Source organism: Erythrolamprus reginae, chromosome 1 (assembly GCF_031021105.1).
Source record: "Erythrolamprus reginae isolate rEryReg1 chromosome 1, rEryReg1.hap1, whole genome shotgun sequence".
NCBI classification, from domain to species: domain Eukaryota; kingdom Metazoa; phylum Chordata; class Lepidosauria; order Squamata; family Dipsadidae; genus Erythrolamprus; species Erythrolamprus reginae.
This window is the reverse complement of record NC_091950.1, coordinates 365,788,182-365,809,951: the sequence shown is the minus strand read 5'-3', so window position 1 is coordinate 365,809,951 and position 21,770 is coordinate 365,788,182. Positions and strand designations below refer to the sequence as shown.

The 21,770-nt window shown below is 38.2% G+C and overlaps 1 protein-coding gene across 1 annotated transcript in view; it reads right to left on the bottom strand.

Moving 5' to 3' along the window:
• Positions 1-21,770, bottom strand: part of INTS7 (integrator complex subunit 7) — a 93,851-nt gene that overhangs the window by 60,559 nt on the left and 11,522 nt on the right. Inside the window, exons 8-13 of the mRNA XM_070734461.1 lie at positions 17,524-17,641; positions 15,629-15,763; positions 14,695-14,792; positions 11,527-11,766; positions 4,747-4,884; positions 226-432 (exon numbers count right to left, since the gene is read on the bottom strand). Of these exons, the coding sequence (XP_070590562.1) occupies positions 226-432; positions 4,747-4,884; positions 11,527-11,766; positions 14,695-14,792; positions 15,629-15,763; positions 17,524-17,641 (936 nt within the window). The remainder of the gene's footprint in view (positions 1-225; positions 433-4,746; positions 4,885-11,526; positions 11,767-14,694; positions 14,793-15,628; positions 15,764-17,523; positions 17,642-21,770) is intronic.

Sequence of the window (21,770 nt, the reverse complement as noted above, 5' to 3'; positions counted from 1 at the left end):
AATAGAACCATCTGCAATGATCATCAATGTGAATCAGTTTGCCCGGCATCTGAATGTTGATCACGTGACCCTGGGGGATGCTACCAAGGTCCTAACTGTGAAAAATGTTTATAAGTCACTTTTTTCCAGTGCCATTGTAACTTTGAACAGTCGCTAAAAGAATTGTTGTAAGCCAAGGACTACTTGTAATGGTTCTGCAAAAGAAAAGGGAAAAAAAATACTGACCGTTAAAGAAGCTATTCCTTTGTGATAAGATTTTAGTGACTCAGCAATGCAAGAAAGGGCAGAGCTGTAATCGTCCTCTTGCAGCCCGGTTAAGCACTGCTCTGCATGGGAGAACTCCTTCAGACTGTTCAGCCAGAAGTAGAAGTGCTCTGACGCTACCTTAGTCAGCAGGCTTTGATAAAGCTCTTTGGCCATGCCATGATTGCCCTACAAAGGGTAAAGGCAAACAGATGTAATTCACAGCAAAACATTCTCTATACTCAAACATAGGAGATAGCGATAATATTATCTCATGATTCTTGACGAACGTATCTTTTATTTTATGTACAGTGAGAGCATATGCACCAAGACAAATGTATGTATGTATGTATGTATGTATGTATGTATGTATGTATTTATTTATTTATTTATTTATTTATTAGATTTGTATGACGCCCCTCTTCATAGACTCGGGGCGGCTCACAACAATAACAAAGACAATGTAAGAACAAATCTAATAATTTAAAAAACACTAAAAACCCCATTAATAAAAGCAAGCATACACACAAACATACCATGTATAAACTGTATAGGCCCGGGGGAGATATCTCAGTTCCCCCATGCCTGACGGCAGAGATGGGTCTTAAGAACTTTACGAAAGGCAAGGAGGGTGGGGGCAGTTCTGATCTCCGGGGGGAGTGGGTTCCAGAGGGTCGGGGCCGCCACAGAGAAGGCTCTTCTCCTGGGTCCTGCCAAACGACATTGTGTAGTCGACGGGACTCGGAGAAGGCCAACTCTGTGGGACCTAACCGGTCGCTGGGATTCGTGCGGCAGAAGGCGGTCCCGGAGTTATTCTGGTCCGATGCCATGAAGGGCTTTATAGGTCATAACCAACACTTTGAATTGTGACCGGAAATTGATCGGCAACCAATGCAGACTGCAGAGTGTTGGTGTAACATGGGCATACCTAGGGAAGCCCATGATTGCTCTTGCAGCTGCATTTTGCACGATTCCTTGTGTGTCCAATCACACTTGGCCATTAAAATTCTATTCTACTCTATATCTGATGCACTTGCAATAGGTAACTCAAGTATAATCAAACGTGCTGGCAAGTTTGCTCTTCTGTGCTGTAATAGTGCTTGTGTGTGTGTATGCTCTTTCTGTGTGTATGCATGTGTGTACATATACACATTCTCTCTCTCTCTCTCTCTCTCTCTCCTTCCCATCAACTGCTGCCCGAATCGCATATATAGCATGTGATACTGCACTCTGCTCTCGTAACACCACGTAGGTTACATCCAAATATTTTGATTTGCCAAGAAAATTAATTTTGACTAAGTGGCATTTGTTAAAATAATTTAATCTTTTAAGCACATTTAAGCCAGGAGAAATTCTAATTGCTTAGAAAGAAAAAGATACATGATGTCGAATGAGGCTTACATTCTCCCTTGGAAGTTGTCATTCACTTTAGATCTGTTCCTGAACCCAGTACTGAAATTGAATACTAAGATTTCAATAGAGGTCAAAAGGGAATCTCCCTAGAGAAGATTTATAGTGCCAGATGTGTCTTTTACAGCAGTGTTTCCCAACCTTGGCAACTTGAAGATATTTGGACTTCAACTCCCAGAATTCCCCAGCCGGCGGATGCTGGCTGGGGAATTCTGGGAGTTGAAGTCCAAATACCGGTATCTTCAAGTTGCCAAGATTGGGAAACACTGTTTTACAGGATATAACTTATGAATTTATAATGCATTAACAATACATACTGTATTCACACACATATATAAAACTATAAATTTATATTACTTATAAAACTAATAAAGGCGGGGGGAGGGGGAACAACTCTAATAATGTGCTCACATTATTGCATCACACTAATTACAGGGACAATATAACTTTCTTAACCAATCGATTCCACGAATTACCAATTTGTTTTCAGCCATCATTATGATTTGTAAAAGATTGCCAAAGATTGGATATAAATGTCTAAAAGAACCCCATGTGACTATAGAGACTTGCCATCATTGCAAGTATGATTGATGGAAATGTGAGATAAAATTGATCTTCCTACTGTAGCTATTCCCAGGCTCTAAAGTTTCTATCGAGTCTCTTTCAGGCCAATTCTCCCTTTGCTGCATTTCACCAACAGATAAAGCCAATTTCTATTGAGGCAGGTATCTAACACTGAAGTGGGTTTTAACTGATGAGGTTGAGAACATACTCAAAAATATTTGAAAGTGTATTTATTGTGCTTTTCATTTTTATCTACCTGTTAGCCCACCAGGTATCATCTATTGAAGGAAATAAAGATTTACTTTAAAGTATAAATAAACTACATAAATTATTTCACATCTTCAATTCTGTTTTAAATCCTTTTTCAAATAAAGAATAGAGTTATGGTGGCGCAGTAGTTAGAATACAGTATTGCAGGCTAAGTGTGCAAGCGGTGGGCCACAAAGGTCTGTTCTGGGTCCTATTCTTTTTAATATGTTTGTGAGTGACATAGGGGAAGGTTTGGTAGGGAAGGTTTGCCTATTTGCCGATGACTCTAAAGTGTGCAATAGGGTTGATATTCCTGGAGGGGTCTGTAATATGGTAAATGATTTAGCTTTACTAGATAAATGGTCAAAGCAATGGAAACTGCAATTTAATGTTTCCAAATGTAAAATAATGCACTTGGGGAAAAGGAATCCTCAATCTGAGTATTGCATTGGCAGTTCTGTGTTAGCAAAAACTTCAGAAGAGAAGGATTTAGCGGTAGTGATTTCCGACAGTCTCAAAATGGGTGAGCAGTATGGTCAGGCAGTAGGAAAAGCAAGTAGGATGCTTGGCTGCATAGCTAGATGTATAACAAGCAGGAAGAGGGAGATTGTGATCCCCTTATATAGAGCGCTGGTGAGACCACATTTGGAATACTGTGTTCAGTTCTGGAGACCTCACCTACAAAAAGATATTGACAAAATTGAACGGGTCCAAAGACGGGCTACAAGAATGGTGGAAGGTCTTAAGCATAAAACGTATCAGGAAAGACTTTATGAACTCAATCTGTATAGTCTGGAGGACAGAAGGAAAAGGGGGGACATGATCGAAACATTTAAATATGTTAAAGGGTTAAATAAGGTTCAGGAGGGAAGTGTTTTTAATAGGAAAGTGAACACAAGAACAAGGGGACACAATCTGAAGTTAGTTGGGGGAAAGATCCAAAGCAACGTGAGGAAATATTATTTCACTGAAAGAGTAGTAGATCCTTGGAACAAACTTCCAGCAGACGTGGTTGGTAAATCCACAGTAACTGAATTTAAACACGCCTGGGATAAACATATATCCATCCTAAGATAAAACACAGGAAATAGTATAAGGGCAGACTAGATGGACCATGAGGTCTTTTTCTGCCGTCAGTCTTCTATGTTTCTATGTTTCTAAGTCAGCCAACTGCCAGCAGTTCGACTCTCAGAAGCTCAAGGTTGACTCAGCCTTCCATCCTTCTGAGGTTGGTAAAAAGAGGACTCAGATTGTTGAGGGCAATATACTGACTCTCTAAACCACTTATAGAGTGCAGTAAAGCACTATAAAGCGGTATATAAATCTATTTTTTTAAATAAAGTTTTTATTTACAAGGATAAATACAATAAATACATTTAATTACAAATAACAGTGTAGACATGTCACGATACAAGGGGGAAAAAAGAGAATTGGGTAATTGGAAGATTAAAAAACAAAAATTATATGTCAAATTATGGTCTAGACAATATGCATTTAACAGTAAACAGAAACAGACAAAACAAACAAGCAGACAAACATACAGACAAACAGAAAGAAAGAGAAAGAAAAAAGAAAGATAAGAAGAGGAGAACAAAAAAAAAAGGAAAAGGCGGGCGGGTGTATGGTAGATCTGTATTGGAATTATGAACTAGAAATATTCTCAGTATCTCATTACTTTATATCTAATATTTTAAATTAGAAATAAATAAAAGTGTTGAATAAATCAAAATAAGGAGATTTTAAGAAAACCAGTCTAATTTTAACATATATAGATGTCTCATACATCCATTTAGAAGAAAAAGAAAGATTTGACACCAGATATGTATCTATTTAAATATATAGGATTCTTAACATTTATTGGACAAGTTGTTCTTTTTTTTCTAACCAGCGATAGAAGGGATCCCAGCATTCATTCGGTATATAAATCTAAATGCTAAGTGCTATTACTAAAATTAATCAAAAATATAACTATTTTGCATGAGAAGAATTGGGCACCAGTCTCTGCTATATCCATACTGCAGTGTTTCCCAACCTTGGCAACTTGAAGATATCTGGACTTCAACTCCCAGAATTCCCCAGCCAGCGAACGCTGGCTGGGGAATTCTGGGAGTTGAAGTCCAAATATCTTCAAGTTGCCAAGGTTGGGAAACACTGCCATACTGTATATGATTTCCTCTGCAAGCAAAATTCCTATAGAAAATAGAAATTTTCTACAGCATTAAAAAAACACAAAAGGTTTTGTGTAATAAGAAACCTGATTTATAATTATAGACCACATACCATTCTTGAAGCCTGCCTGGCTATCCTATAAGCTGTCCAGCCATTTGAATCATTTTCAAGTTGTTGTTTGATAACAGCTTTCACTTCAGAAGATAATGTCTTCTGACTGGCGACGAATATCACAGTAGCAAGAGAAACCTAATGAGGAAAAAACAGCAAAAGCAAAATGTTGAATAAAAAGTAATGTATATAAGGGCTTGACAGAATGTTGAAGTGGATAAACATGAACATCAACAATTTGACTTACAACAATTGGGACAGAAACTTCAATTGTTAAGCTAAGTAGTCGTTAAGTGAATTCCACCCAATTTTACAACCTTCTTTGCTGTGGTTAAGTGAACCACAGAGATTGTTAAATAAACCACATGATTGTTAATTGAATTTTCCTTGAGCAGTGAGGACTAGAAGACTTGTAAGGTCCCTTCCAACCATAGTTCCCTCTAAGCTGAGCAGTGAGCAATCGCTCACTTAAAAATCATCATCAACTCAGAGTTTCCCAAACCTGCCCAGAAGCCGAGAGGGAAAGAGTGAGAGGGAAGGAGAGAGAGAGGAAGAGAGAGAAACAGATAGAAAAAAGAGAGGAAGGAAAAGAAAAAAAGAATGGGTGTAAGGAAGAGAGAAAGAAAATCAAAATCTAGTTTGAAACTAGCTCAACTATTTAAGTGGCATTTTGATATTGATAGAGTTGCCCTATTATGAGCTCACTGTTATAGACACACGGTACATTATTTTATTTTGAAATTCTCTGAGGCAAAACAGGGTGGGTTTTTTATTTATTTGTTTGTTGGTTTGTTTGTTTATTTGTTTATTTATTTAATATTTCTGTGCCGCCCAGTCCCGAAGGGACTGCCGCTCAGACACTACAGTAGTCCCTCGCTATACCGCGCTTCACCTACTGCGGCTTCACTTCATCGCGGGTTTCTGAGGAAGTCGATCGGCAGATTTAAACAGCCCGCCGAACTCGATCGGCAGTTTTTTTAAAAAAAATAAAAAATCTAAAATTGTAAATACTGTATTTAAATACTGTATCTAAAATAAATACTGTGTGGGAAGGGTTTATAAACACTTAAAACAATGAAAACTTACCAAACAATTACAATATAAATACTTAAATAAGTACTATCAGTCGATAAATTCCCCATCGCGGATTTCACCTATCGTGGCCAGGTCTGGAACGTAACACCAGCGATAGTGAGGGACTACTACTGTATACTTTTCCGCCCACCCACCCCCAAAAAAATAGAGGGAACACTGCTTCCAACTGTTATTTTCTATTCTATAAATACAATAGCCAGTATATTTTTCAAAGTGTGATCAAACCCAAATCCGAATAAAGTCAACATACTGAGAAACACATTAGAATTTTCCATAATGATTCTAATCATTGCTTATAATGAGGTATAGGACTATTTCCCCATATTGATAGAATAAAACCTCCTACCTTTGCAGCTGTCAAAGCATTAGGGCAATTTTCTGACTGAAAAAAATTCTCCTGTGATCTCAGGGAGGACTGACTGCAGCAAATGTGCACCCATTTACTTTATATATACAGTGTTCCCTCGATTTTCGCGGGGGATACGTTCCGAGACCGCCCGCAAAAGTCAAATTTCCGCAAAGTAGAGATGTGGAAGTAAATACACTATTTTTGACTATGAACAGTATCACAAGCCTTCCCTTAACACTTTAAACCTCTAAACTGCAATTTCTCATTCCCTTAGCAACCATTTAGATTATTACTCACCATGTTTATTTATTAAAGTTTATTTAAAAAAATGAAAGTTTGGCGATGACGTATGATGTCATCGGTCGGGAAAAATCATGGTATAGGGAAAAAACCCACAAAGTATTTTTTAATTAATATTTTTGAAAAACCGTGGTATAGCCGTTTCGCGAAGTTTGAACCCGCGAAAATCAAGGGACCACTGTACAGCCATTCCTTGACTTACGACCACAGTTGGGACTAGAATGTGCGGTCACCATGTTCATATATAAAGTTGGACCCAATTTTATGATGAGTTTTATGGTGGTCATTAAGTGGAACCCACCGTTGGTAAGCAAATCATACTTCCCTTTTTGCTGGAAATTCATAAAAAAGTTGGATATTACAATCGCGTGACAACAGGACATGCAATTGGTTGTAAAGGCAAGCTGATTGCCAAGCACTCAAACTGCAATGACGTGACCACAAGGATTGTGTAATGATCATAAGTGCAAGTATAGATTTTAGGTCACTTTTTCCAAGGCCATTGTAACTTTGAACTACCATTAAAACAAATGTTCATAAGTCAAGGACTACATCTAATGTAACACAAGGGTGTTAAGGAGTGTGCAGAGTAATCTCTGAATAGTCGAAGGTACACGTACACAGAGGAAACGTGGAGGTCTGGCAGATATCCAGCTGATAGCCCAGGGGCATGAGTTCAGGAAGATAGTCCAGATAGATTAAGTGTATAAATATTATTTACTCTGGCAAATATCTTAGTCAAGAACAGTCCTAGTCATACACAGTTAAATCAATCAATGCATATACAAAATGATAAGCCTAACTTGTTCATCTTACAAATACCTAAACCAGTGTTTCTCAACCTTGGCCACTTGAAGATATCTGGACTTCAACTCCCAGAATTCGCTGGCTGGGGAATTCTGGGAGTTGAAGTCCAAATATCTTCAAGTGGCCAAGGTTGGGAAACACTGGCCTAAACCATCATTTGAACACACAGTTCTTACAACAGCAGTCACAAAGACAAAACAGAAATGGCACAGAATAGCTAAGAGAGAAGATGAAGCTTCTAGCTCCTATCTATCGATCTATCTATCTATCTATCTATCTATCTATCTATCTATCTATCTATCTATCTATCTATCTATCTATCTAATCTATCTAATCTATCTATCTAATCTATCTATCTATCTATCTATCTATCTATCTATCTATCATCTATCGGACTTGTATGCCGCCCTTCTCCGTGGACTCGGGGCACCTCACAACATATCAATGACCAAACAGTATACAATAATATAGCCAGATCCAATTAATATAAACAGTTAATTTAAAACATTATAAAAAGGCTAAACATTAAAATCATTCATACAACTACAGCCATAAGCATACTAATCATTCAATGGCCAGAGGCAAGTAAGTGATATTTACTCAGGAGTCATTGTATCAGTAGCAAAGCTTACATCACCAGATGCATCTTACGGCAATTCGTAACACTAGCTCTTAAAGCAATAGTGTCCTAATACATGTAAGCATACATTGTTGGTACATAATACTAAGAAAGGGTCCCCAATCCCTGAGCGTGGACCACTACCAGGTCGTGATCTATTCACAATTGGGCCGTCATGTGAGTGGCAGGCTGGCACGCACACATACGTGCACAGGTCAACTTGCAGTTGAGCTGCATGTGCATGGGTGCCGCCCCATCACTTGTGCAGCTCGGTTCCCTTCTCCCCTTCCCCAGCTGGGCCACCAAGCTGCAATGTTTGGGGACCACTGATATAACACAGTTCGCATTTGCTATCCATTCATCCAGTAATATTCCTTGCAACCTAAGTTCATTTTCCACATATTAAACATCAAATTTATGACTGTTCATTTTGAAGCAAGGTAAAAGTTTCCAAACAACACAGGACTCATGGAAGAAAATCATTTATACTTGTTAACAAATATCCATATATTTTTAAGTCAAGTTCCACAGCATGTTAAAAAGAGATTACAAGTGTCAGCAACAGTGTGAAGTTCTCATACTTTCCACTACATTTGCTAAGGCCAGCCAGGCCAACCATGAAAAATAGGTGCCATCTACTGGGCAGAACAAGGATTGGGAACAGTGGTTCGGTTGCTTGTTTTAATAAAAAGTTATACAGAAATGGGCTTTTATATTTCCATTGTTGGCTCAATGAAAAAGTTCACATAACTCTTGTTTTCCACATGGATATTATTTTATTTTAGCCATCTTTCTGATGGCACTCTTTTGTTTCTCATTTGTAAACACATCCTCAAGATTATTTTCTTCTCTTACACTTTCTCAGTCTGCTGATCTCTTCTTGGGTTCTTCATTTTGCTCTCTACTGAAGACATAAGCAATCTTCCAATGACTGACGCTACTCAATATGTGAGGAGGATAGAGTACTTCAAAATGGATGGGGCTATTTCACATATTTATTTATTCATTTGAATTTATTAGCTACTCAAATCCAATGGACATACATATATTTGGCAGGGCCGGGGTGTGTACGTCTCAGTTGCTTTTTAATGGCTATTTACTTCTAGGGATTGCATTCCCCCCTCTAAATATGCTTTGAGTTTTCACTAATGGTCAAAGAAAGCATACCCAAAAGAAGACTTAGAGGCTATAAGCAGCCTTTTCCTGATAGCAATAGCACTTATATACTACTTTACAGTGCTTTACAGTCCTCTCTAAGCGGTTTACAGAATCAGCATATTGCCCGTAACATCTGGATCCTCATTTTACCCACCTCAGAAAGATGGAAAGATGAGACAAACTTCTCCCCATTCATTGCTTCTTCCCTCATTATAGCCTTTCTTTCTATTTTGAATTATGGGCCACTTCAAGTAATGCCTTTTGGCTTTGATTGGTTTGCTTTGCTTCCAACACAAAATCTCCAGTCTGTAGTCACTATGCAAATAATATTGTTTTTAGGCATCTTAGAAACATAGAAGTCTGATGGCAGAAAAAGACCTCATGGTCCATCTAGTCTGCCCTTATACTATTTCCTGTATTTTATCTTAGGATGGATATATGTTTATCCCAGGCATGTTCAATTTCAGTTACTGTGGATTTACCAACCACGTCTGCTGGAAGTTTGTTCCAAGGATCTACTACTCTTTCAGTAAAATAATATTTTCTCATGTTGCTTTTGATCTTTCCAACTAACTTCAGATTGTGTCCCCTTGTTCTTGTGTTCACTTTCCTATTAAAAACACTTCCCTCCTGGACCTTATTTAACCCTTTAACATATTTAAATGTTTCGATCATGTCCCCCCTTTCTCTTCTGTCCTCCAGACTATACAGATTGAGTTCATTAAGTCTTTCCTGATACATTTTATGCTTAAGACCTTCCACCATTCTTGTAGCCCGTCTTTGGACCCGTTCAATTTTGTCAATATCTTTTTGTAGGTGAGGTTTCCAAAACTGAACACAGTATTCCAAATGTGGTCTCACCAGCACTCTATACAGCGGGATCATAATCTTACTTATTTCATGGAATTTCAAAACATCCATTGATATCATTCATTAATTTAAGTACTCTGATTTTTTGTTTACTGACCAAATGGAATTATTTTTGGAAAGTTCAGCACAAAACTATTATTATTTTTTTATTATTATTTATTAGATTTATATGCCGCCCCTCTCCGAAGACTATCTGCATGAAAACTAGCTGGTAAGTGCACTTCTTTGTTGTTAGTCCTTCAACTCAGTTGGTAAGGATTGGCAGTACTAAATTAAAACTCCTTGTATTCTTCCGTTTCCCTGAATAGACCTTTTGGAAGTTGCATTTGAAAAGCCCTAGATTCCTCTGGCTATCAGGTTTGGAAACAAGTTGTCTTTTTGAAACTCATGGTTTGTAGGAATAATCTGCCAATCTTAGTGGCATCTCTAGGAGTTTTTATCAGCAAAGATCTGTCAATTTTCTCCTGGAAGAGCTGGAGAATAAAAACAACCTAATCATAGAAAATGGGTGGTGAAAGACAGCAATTTTATAAGGGTGTCATGCTTTCTACTCCATTTATCAATACAACAATTGAAGTCAGGGATGTCCAATCTTGGCAACTTCAACTCAGGCTGGAGAATTCTGGAAGCTGAAATCCATAAGTCTTAGCATTGCCACCCCTGATATAAGTATTGAATATACAGTGATCCCTCTATTATCGCGAGGGTTCCGTTCCAAGACCCCTCGCGATAATCGATTTTTCGGGATGTAGTGGTGCGGAAGTAAAAACACCATCTGCGCATGCGCGCCCCTTTTTCCATGGCCGCGCATGCGCAGATGGTGTTTTTACTTCCGCACCTGGGAAGACCCAGCAGCTGAGGAGCCGCCTGCCTGCCCGCTTGTCCGGCCGCCGCTTGTCCGGCCGCCGCTTGTCCGGCCGCCGCTTGTCCGGCCGCCGCTTGTCCGCCGCTTGTCCGCTTGTCCGGCCGCCGCTTTTCCGCCGCTTGTCAGCCGCTTTTCCGCTTGTCCGGCCGCCGCTTTTCCGCCGCTTTTCCGCTTGTCCGCCCGCCGCTTGTCCGCTTGTCCGCCCGCCGCTTGTCCGCCGCTTGTCCGCTTGTCCGCCCGCCGCAGCTGATGTGCTCGGCAGCGCAGTAGCAGTGAGGAGCCGAAGATGGGGTTTCCCCGTTGCCCACGCAAAGGGGAAACCCCATCTTCGGCTCCTCGCTGCTACTGCGCTGCCGAGGAGATCAGCTGGTGGGCGGCCGAAGGAACCTTCCCTGGGTGCCGCCCGCCGCTCGAGAGCAAGAGGGGGAGAGATAGAGAAAGAGAGAGAAGGAAAGAAAGAGATGAGAGAGGGAGGAAGAGAGTGTGAGAGAGGAAGAAGCAAGAGAGAGAAAGAGAGAGAGAAAGAAAGATGAGAAAGGAAGGGAGTGACGTCATCAGGTGAAAAAATCGCGATATAGCGTTTCGCAAAGATCGAGATCGCAAAACTCGGGGGATCACTGTATTGTCAGATAGCAACTAGTTCTGCCAAATGTTCATCAATTTGTGTCCAGATTCATTTGTAACCTAGAAGAAATATTCTGAATCAGTGTTTCTTACCAAAAGCTCTTGCTGTTTATTGGCCACAGAACAGCCAATCACTTTATAGAGATTCATTAGGTCTCCCAGCATTCCATCTCCTAAGACAGGTAACTGCATGGCAATGGCTGCCAAACAATGACATATGAGAATTTTAGCAGCATCCTGAGCACGAGGCAGCTGTGTCAACAAGGACTCCACGATGGATTGGCTCAGATGGGGGCGGCTCTGGGCCAGCTTCACCATACAAGTGAGCACTATCTGCATGAAAACAAAATGGCACTTTTTCAGCTTTCATTATACCCCAGCTGTCTGTTTTAAAGATATTATCTACCGTCTACTTACGTTATCAACTTATAATCAAAATTGAGCCCAAAATTTATGCTGCTAGGTGAAACTATTGTTAAGTCCCTTCCCCCACATTTTACAACATTTCTTGTCACAGTTGTTCAGTGAGTCACTGAAGCTGACAAGTTAGTAACATAGTTGTTAAGTGAATCTCGCTTCCCCATTGACTTTATTTATTTATTTATTTATTTTATTTCTTTATTAGATTTGTATGCCGCCCCTCTCCGTAGACTCGGGGCGGCTCACAATACAATAAAACAGTTCATGACAAATCTAATAATTTACAATTTAAAATTTAAAATATTTTTAAAAACCCATTATTAAGCAGACATACATACAAATATACCATGCATAAATTATATAGGCCCGGGGGAAATATCTCAGATCCCCCATGTCTGACGACAAATGTGGGTTTTGAGGAGTTTATGAAAGGCAAGGAGGGTAGGGGCAGTTCTAATCTCTGGGGGGAGCTGGTTCCAGAGAGTCGGGGCCGCCACAGAGAAGGCTCTTCCCCTGGGGCCTGCCAACCGACAATGTTTAGTTGGCGGGACCCGGAGAAGGCCCACTCTGTGGGACCTAATCGGTCGCTGGGATTCGTGCAGCAGAAGGCGGTCTCGGAGATATTCTGGTCCGATGCCATGAAGGGCTTTATAGGTCATAACCAACACTTTGAATTGTGACCAGAAATTGATCGGCAACCAATGCAGACTGTGGAGTGTTGGTGTAACATGGGCATACCTGGGGAAGCCCATGACTGCTCTCGCAGCTGCATTCTGCATTCTGACTTTGCTTGTTAGAAGTTCAAAAAATGCAATCACATGACTCTGGGACATTGCAACCATCATAAATATGAACCAGTTGCCAAGCATCTGAATTTTGGTCATGGGGATGCTGCAACGGTTATAAGTGTGAAAAATGATCATAAGTCACTTTTTTAAGTCCCATTGTAACTTGAACAGTCATTAAATGAATGGTTTTAAATTGGGGACTACTATCACAGGTTTTATAACACAAAATAATCTGAAGCAAACTGCTTATTAATTCCTACATAGTTAGTATTTGGGAATCAACGTACCAATTTGGATCTCATTTAAAACTAAATTTTAGGTTGAAAAATCAAGAAGAATCAGAATTTTATGAGGTTTGGCAAAAGGTATATATCTGGTGGGATACAAAGAAACAGAGATAACCGTATTTTTACACTATTTTAAATATATTTGTACCCAGTAGTTATATTGTATTGGACAGTGATTATTAACAATATAAAGATAAACTCCTTCTTTCCTCTTCTACCATTTCTCTTTTTTGTTCTTCATAGTTTATTTCAAGTCATAATTTTAAAATTTCTATATATTTTTTAATGTTTTAGATGTGTTTTCACTTATTATCTTACAATTGATATATCTAAGTATTTTATAAATAATGATAAAGTTAGTTTATCTTTTTTTCTTTTTTGCTTATTATAAATATAAAGATGACTTCTACTTTGAGAGGAGCGATTGTTGCTCCACTAAATGTTACATGTAATGTATGTTTTGTCTGTCTTTGCAATTTAATAAAAAATATTTTAAAAAAAATAAAACTAAATTTTAGTGTTACGTTGATAGTTATAAATTGCTATTTCCCCCCTTTTCACCTCTGGCTAGTGAAAAGGCAATTTGATTTAATTCTACATTTAATAGTTGGAATAATAGCAATGTCTCTGTAGATATTTATAGTAGGTAGGAATGCCTCTGCAGACACCACTTTGGGTGTGCACAAGCCATAATTCCCATCTTATTTTCATTTTTTTAAAAGATTCTTTGACATTATGTCCTCTCATTTATTTGTGTATCTGACAATGTCAAACGACATGATCCCAAAATATGGATGATGAGCCAGAACACATCTTGGCATTAAAATAAAATCAATATTGGCACCAGCCAGAGCAACATCAGTAATTAAGTTCTATCTTGTGCTATGCGAAACATGCTATTCCCCATTAACAAGACCTAAAAAAAGAATTTCCTTTGAAAATCCTGATGACTGGTTCAGTCTGTATAAGGCGGCGTTTTCCAACCTTGACAACTTGAAGGTATCTGGACTTCAACTCCCAGAATTCCCCAGCCATCCAGATATCTTCAAGTTGTCAAGGTTGGGAAACACTGGTATAATGGAAAGATCACATTCTAATATAAAGGACTCAAAAACATTAACTGTTTTTTTTTTAAAAAAATGGAAGCATACTGGGAATAAATGCAATACTAAATTTTCTTGCAAACAATAGTGTCACTGATTGTTCACTAACTACACCTTTTGTGTAATCCAGAACAACTGCAAATACCAAATATTGTATTAATAAACCACAAAGACATCTAAAATAACAAATAACAATTAAAATATAGTGGTACCTCTACCTAAGAACGCCTCTACTTATGAACTTTTCTAGATAAGAACTGGGTGTTCAAGATTTTTTTGCCTCTTCTCAAGAACCATTTTCCACTTAAACCCGAGCCTCCAAAACTAACCAGAAAAGGCAGGGAGAAGCCTCCGTGGGGCCTCTCTAGGAATCTCCTGGGAGGAAACAGGGCCTCCACCCTCCCTGTGGTTTCCCCAATCACACACATTATTTGCTTTTACATTGATTCCTATGGAAAAAATTTGCTTCTTCTTACAAACTTTTCTACTTAAGAACCTGGTCATGGAACGAATTATGTTTGTAAGTAGAGGTACCACTGTAACTGATAATTATAATAAAACAAATATTCAAAATACATCAATTAGTATGAGATACAATATTTACATCAATTTTACATCAATTGGTATGAGATACAATATTTCAAAAGAAACTTTACAATTTACCTTTAAGGTTGCTTCAGGAGATGAACTTGGTTCTTGACTACAAAGAACAAGAAGAGATCCAAGGCCAAACACTGCATCTTGTTCCAATGGCAAAAGTTCTAGGGGAGAGATACATTTTTATCTTCAATCACTCAGAATGGAGCTGGAAGGGACCTGAGGTCTTCTAGTCCAGCTCCCTGCTCAAGCAGGAGTACCTATACCATTTCAGATAGGTGGCTGTCTAGTCTTCTCTTAAAAATCTGCAGTGATGAAGCACCTACAACCTCTGAAGGCAAGCTGTTTCACTGTTTGATTGTTCTCACTGTTAGGAACTTTCTCTTTAATTCTAGGTTACTTCTCTCTTTGATTACTACCATTCATTGTTTCTTGTCTTGCCTTCTGGTGCTTTGGAAAATAAGTTGACTGCCTCTTGTTTGTGCCCGTCCCTCAAATACTATCATGTCACCCCTAGCCCTTTTCTTTAGACTAGATTATTATTCTTTAGATACTAATCACTCTAGTTCCTAGGATACACTGGAGGACTATGTAAAATTACATTTACAATTATTTATATTAAGGCTCTGCCCTGGAGGATAGAACTCTTATTACAACAACAGAGCAGAGACAACATCACTCCAAAAACAAATATATTATAATTTTTCCGGACTTATTGGCATGTGTTTCCAGCAAAACACAAACAATTTAGTCTGTAAGTGTTTTCTTGCCTGGCATCCAGCCAAAGTGGTGTTATGAAAAAAGGCTATAAGATTTGATTAGGAACTGGAAAACAACATTATTGTTTATAATTACTTTTTCATCAAATTAGCAAAGAGGAAGAGGCAATAGAAAACAGTGGAACTTAGGAACATTTTCACTGCACTCTCACATGACATGCTACACTGAATGTCACAAACTGTTCTGCATACCCTGCTTCTTCCACACCTTTAGGAATTACCTTTTTCTTGACAAGAGGCAGCTATATTTGTCAGAACATGTACTCCATGTGCTGCAATATTCTGATTATTATGATAGCAGCTTTCCTGGGCAAGCTTGACTAGATCAGATGACCTTGCTGTAGTAGACTTTGTTCCTAGGTAAGAAAGTATCATTTTTATAGCATGGTACAGTATATTACATGTAACAGGCTTTTTTCTGTAGTTTTCAGAGGAAAGAGGAAATTAATAGCAATGGCAAATCTCTAGGGATGAGTAGATGTATTGACACTTGACATCAAAAATGTCCTCAAAAAAGCACAACCAAGAATGTTCTTTCTGCACCAACTCAGAAAGCTCAAACTACCCAAGGAGCTGCTGATTCAGTTCTACAGAGGAATTACTGAGTCTCATCTGCACCTCTATAACTGCCTGGTTAGGTTCTGCAACCCAACAAGACAGACACAGACTTCAATGGATAATTAGAACTGCAGAAAAAACAATTGCTATCAACCTGCCTTCCATTGAAGACCTGTATATTGCATGAGTCAAAAAGAGGTCAGTGAAAATATTTACAGACCCCTCACATCTTGGACATAAATTATTTCAACTCTTACCCTCAAAATGACACCACAGGGCACTGCACACCAGAACAACCAGACACAAGGGCAGTTTTTCCCCTGAATGGCATCAACTAACTCCCACAACACTGTCAAATTATTTACTAAGGCTGTGTTACTATTATTCTTTTCATCCTATTACCTATTTCCTCCCACTTATGACTATAACCTTGTTGCTTGTATCTCCACGAATTATATTGTTTTATTTGTTTCCTAGTATGATTTGATTGCTTATTTAGTAACCAATGACTATAACTAAGTGTTGTATTTTATGATTCTTGATGAATTTATTTTATTTCTCTTTATGTACACTGAGAGCATATGCACCAAAGACAAATTCGTTGTGTATCCAATCACACTTGGCCAATAAAGACTTCTATCCTATCCTATCCTATCCTATCCTATCCTATCATTATCCAAACTATAAGAGTCTCTTGTCAACAGAGAAGAGCAGCATGAATCACAATTTTTCAGGAAATGAATGAGAAAAAAACATGGAACTGGATTTTTACAGGCAGTCTGCACAGAGAATTTTCTGGAAAGATTCAGAATAAATAAAAATAATGCGGATTAGTATCCCTGGGAAATGGTACAAACTTTTTTCTTCAAGATAAACTTAATTGACAACAATAACTGTATTATTGAAATACTGTACAGTTATTTCAATCTCTCATAGAAACATAGAAACATAGACGGCAGAAAAAGACCTCATGGTCCATCTAGTCTGCCCTTATACTATTTCCTGTATTTTATCTTACAATGGATATATGTTTATCCCAGGCATGTTTAAATTCAGTTACTGTGGATTTACCAACCACGTCTGCTGGAAGTTTGTTCCAAGGATCTACTACTCTTTCAGTAAAATAATATTTTCTCATGTTGCCTTTGATCTTTCCCCCAACTAACTTCAGATTGTGTCCCCTTGTTCTTGTGTTCACTTTCCTATTTAAAAACACTTCCCTCCTGAACCTTAATTAACCCTTTAACATATTTAAATGTTTCGATCATGTCCTCCCCTTTTCCTTCTGTCCTCCAGACTATACAATATACAGTACTATACTATCTCATCACTCACCATCACTTTGTTGACTGTGGCAATTTGTAAAAATAGTGAACTAGAAATGCAGTTAAAATTTTCAGTCACGAACATGGCTAAAACACTCCAGCATGATTAAAATAAACTGGACACTTTTCTAGAAAAAGGACTATTCACTAACAATATTTTTATGTTAATGCCATAAATAAAGAGATAAATAAGAAAAGTACCCCAGGATTAGGTTGATCTAATCTATTCATACCTGGAGCAATGCTGAAGTACTGTTTGATGGCTATTGTATCTGACAGGGTAGAAAGTACAGATAGCATACCAAGTTTCAAGCTGTCATAAGGAGTTTGAAGAGCACATTCACACAGGGCCTAAAATACAGACGAGAGAAAAATGGTTTTAAAGAAAACAAATCTTACATACTGGCTGCTGATCGGTTTCCGGTCACAATTCAAAGTGTTGGTAATGACCTTTAAAGCCCTATATGGCATTGAGCCAGAATACATCTGGAACCGCCTTCTACCGCACGAATCCCAGCGGCCGATAAGGTCTCACAGAGTTGGCCTTCTCCAGGTCCCGTCCACCAAACAATGTCGTTTGGCGGGGCCCAGGGGAAGAGCCTTCTCTGTGGCAGCCCCGGCCCTCTGGAATCAACTCCCCCCAGAGATTAGAACGGCCCCCACCCTCGTCTTTCGTAAACTACTCAAGACCCACCTTTGTCGCCAGGCATGGGGTAGTTAAGATATTTCTTCCCCTAGGCCATTACAAGTCATGCATGGTATGTTTGTGTGTATGTTTGGTTTTTATAATTAGGGTTTTTAGTCGTTTTATTAAATTGGATTGTTACATGTTGTTTTTACCATTGTTGTTAGCCGCCCCGAGTCTGCGGAGAGGGGCAGCATACAAATCCAATAAATAAACAAACAAACAAACAAACAAACAAAATATCAAATCCCAGACAATTTACCTATACCTATATATCACCTGACAATTCATAGCTCAGTCAGTGAAGTACCTCTATTGACAAGCATTTTATTGGCCACTTTAAATAATACTTTGAGATCGTACAACAACTGAGTGATCAAAGCCCTTCCTGCAAATTATAAATTGATTTTGTAACAATTACCCTGTATACAAACAAGGCAATATTGTGATGGCAGGCAAAAGTGAACAGAGCAAGACAATATAGGTTTCTCTTTTAGGCATAAAGTATTCTTCTCCATTTTGGTCTCCTCAAATGGTGTTGGATTACTGTTTCCATTCCAAACTATATTGGGGGGAAAACTGGCATGCAAACTCCCCCATTTTCAAATTTGAGCTCTGCAGAGGCACAAAGCCTAAAGATAAAACTGTACCAAGACACATGAAGGATGAAAGCAAGCCACAAATAAACACTTCTTGACTTGCATTTTGGAGTATTTTAGGTGAGCATTTGAAATTATTTAATGCAAACATTTGGTTTACAAACAGTATTTTATTTTAAAAAAAACCTAATTGGACACGTTATAACTTTATACATTAAAATGTATTTAAAAAAACAATTAGGTTTAAAAATTCCTACATTTTTGTAAAATTCCGATGCTTTTTTATATTCTGCTGATCCAAATGCATAAACTCTAACATCCTCACATAGAAACATAGAAGACTGACGGCAGAAAAAGATCTCATGGTCCATCTAGTCTGCCCTTATACTATTTTCTGTATTTTATCTTAGGATGGATATATGTTTATCCAAGGCATGTTTAAATTCAGTTACTGTGGATTTACCAACCACATCTGCTGGAAGTTTGTTCCAAGGATCTACTACTCTTTCAGTAAAATAATATTTTCTCATGTTGCTTTTGATCTTTCCCCCAACTAACTTCAGATTGTGTCCCCTTATTCTTGTGTTCACTATTAAAAATACTTCCCTCCTGGACCTTATTTAGCCCTTTAACATATTTAAATGTTTCGATCATGTCCCCCCTCTTCCTTCTGTTCTCCAGATTGAGTTCATGAAGTCTTTCCCGATACGTTTTATGCTTAACACCTTCCACCATTCTTGTAGCCCGCCTTTGGACCCGTTCAATTTTGTCAATATCTTTTTGTAGGTAAGGTCTCCAGAACTGAACACAGTATTCCAAATATGGTCTCACCACCACTCTATATAGGGGGATCATAATCTCCCTCTTCCTGCTTGTTATACCTCTAGCTATGCAGCCAAGCATCCTACTTGCTTTCCCTACCGCCTGACTGCACTGTTCACCCATTTTGAGACTGTCAGAAATCATTACCCCTAAATCCTTCTCTTCTGAAGTTTTTGTTAACACAGAACCGCCAATACAATACTCAGATTGAGAATACTTAAATACTACGTTTTATTGGACATTACTAAATATGACCCAACTTCTACAGTTTACCAAAAAAAGGATTCTATATCTTATTCTCCATGTTCTACAAATTAGGTAAAGATTACCTTTCTCACCACACACAACAATTTTATTGAGGCAGTGGATATTTCCAACAATGGAAACAACTGGTCTCAGAAGTTTAAGAGAAGAGTTCAAACAGTGGATTTCTACTTTCAAGACTACAGCCTTCTGCAATCTTGGAGTGGGAAGTAAGCCCATACTACCTAAAGTGTCTTTTCAAGGAACTTCAGAAGTACAGACTTACAATATGTTTTAATGATCAACTGAATATTTTTCATTTTTGCAGCAGCATTCACCTCTGCAGCCAAAATAAATCTCATGGGAAGTTTCAAGGTTTTCACTTATTCCCTTCGCTTTTATATGAGCAAACTACATTGCAGATATTTTACTAGAGGGCTATAAATATTTAATAAATCTTCAATAAAGGGACTAAAAGACATAATTACGGAGATGAGTTACTGAAATGAACAAAATGAACACGGTACCAGATGGATGCATTTTTTATAAAACTGATCCTGATTTACATAGTGATAACTTTATGTTCCTCTTCACTACTTATTGTTATGACAAATCCGTTGTCAGCTTTATTCCAAGCATGTTTGCTTTAAAAATTGTAATCTTATTTGTAATCCTTTCCTGACAAAATTTTTCTACATGGAAACTTAACACAAAGGACTGGCAAAAAGTTTTTTAAAAACCACAACTAAATGATACCAGCTAAGGAAGAGATTCCAGAAATAATGAAACCTTATTGGAGCTCCTATGAATAAATAATGGAAAATATTATTTTAAACAACTGACTTATAAAAGAGAAAAAGGGAGGGCAGTAAAAGATATTAGGAAACCCTGCACTTGACTTCTAAGATCTGTCGACTACAGCCACTTATTTATGGAAGAACAAGACTATGAAACCTAGTTGAAATGCAATATTATGCAACAGTTTCAAAAAAGCAGGCCATATATGTCTATTTAGTAGACCAGTCATAATACTTTTAGTCATGCATAATTTGCAACATCTAAATGTGCTGTATTGAGAAAGGTTACATTGTATATTTTTCACTAGTTAGGAGCAAAATATGAATAAATAAATGAGTCCTATGTTTCAATTTCAAATGCAGTATTTAAATATACTACAGAAACTGTATTCAGCCTGCACAGGAAATTTAAGCAGAAGTTAGTGGCAAATATATACAAAACAATCCTTCTCAGAATCCCAGTCTATCCAGACACTTAAAACATTCAAGTGCCACATCAAGGACACAAGGTCACCTGAAGAGTATGGTATCTTATAAGGAAGATTAAAAATAATCCATTAACTAATTCAGTCAAATCATAATTCTCTCGGTTACCAAATTCAATTCATGGGTTTTAAGAATAGCATGTTATCTCTTCCTAATAACTCTTACTACTGGAATTAATTCTCATTTGCATAAAGAGTTTATGAATCACACATTAGGATCTGTGTTACAAAGTGTTTCATTTCAATGTTTTAATTATTAAACACAATTTATGTCCTCCGTGATGCATTCTCGATTACATTCTATTCCCCCTCCTGCTACAGCCCAGCAGGAATTTTCTGTACTGTGAACTCATTCTTTAGACTGTTCTAACTCGAATGCACCACTTCACAGGTTTTCTCTATCACTTTCTACAGTTCTGCAGACTTGGGGATTCCCACTCCCACCTTCTAATTAAAATTCTCTAGCTTAGTACACTAACACTTTTTTTCTTGCGGTTTTTACAGCTTGACCTCAGGAAATATTAAAAGCACATTTCACATTTATTAGTATAACAGGTGAAAATCAAGTCACTTCAGAGCATATAAGATTTTAACTGAGAAGAAAGGAGCCAGAGGTGGGCTTCAAAAATTTCAGCAAGGGGTTCTCTGCCCTGTTGCTGGGTGGATGTGGCCATGGTGGGCGTGGCCTAGTCAGCCTCTGATACCATAGGGGGGGAGTTGGGGGGGGGTTTGCCCTTCCCGGAGTCCGGAACCTTTCCTTGAGGCGCCAGGAGGGCGAAAATAGCTTCCCCAGGCTCCAGGAAATGGACCCAAACTGCCAGTATTCCCATTTTTCACCCTCCTGAGCCT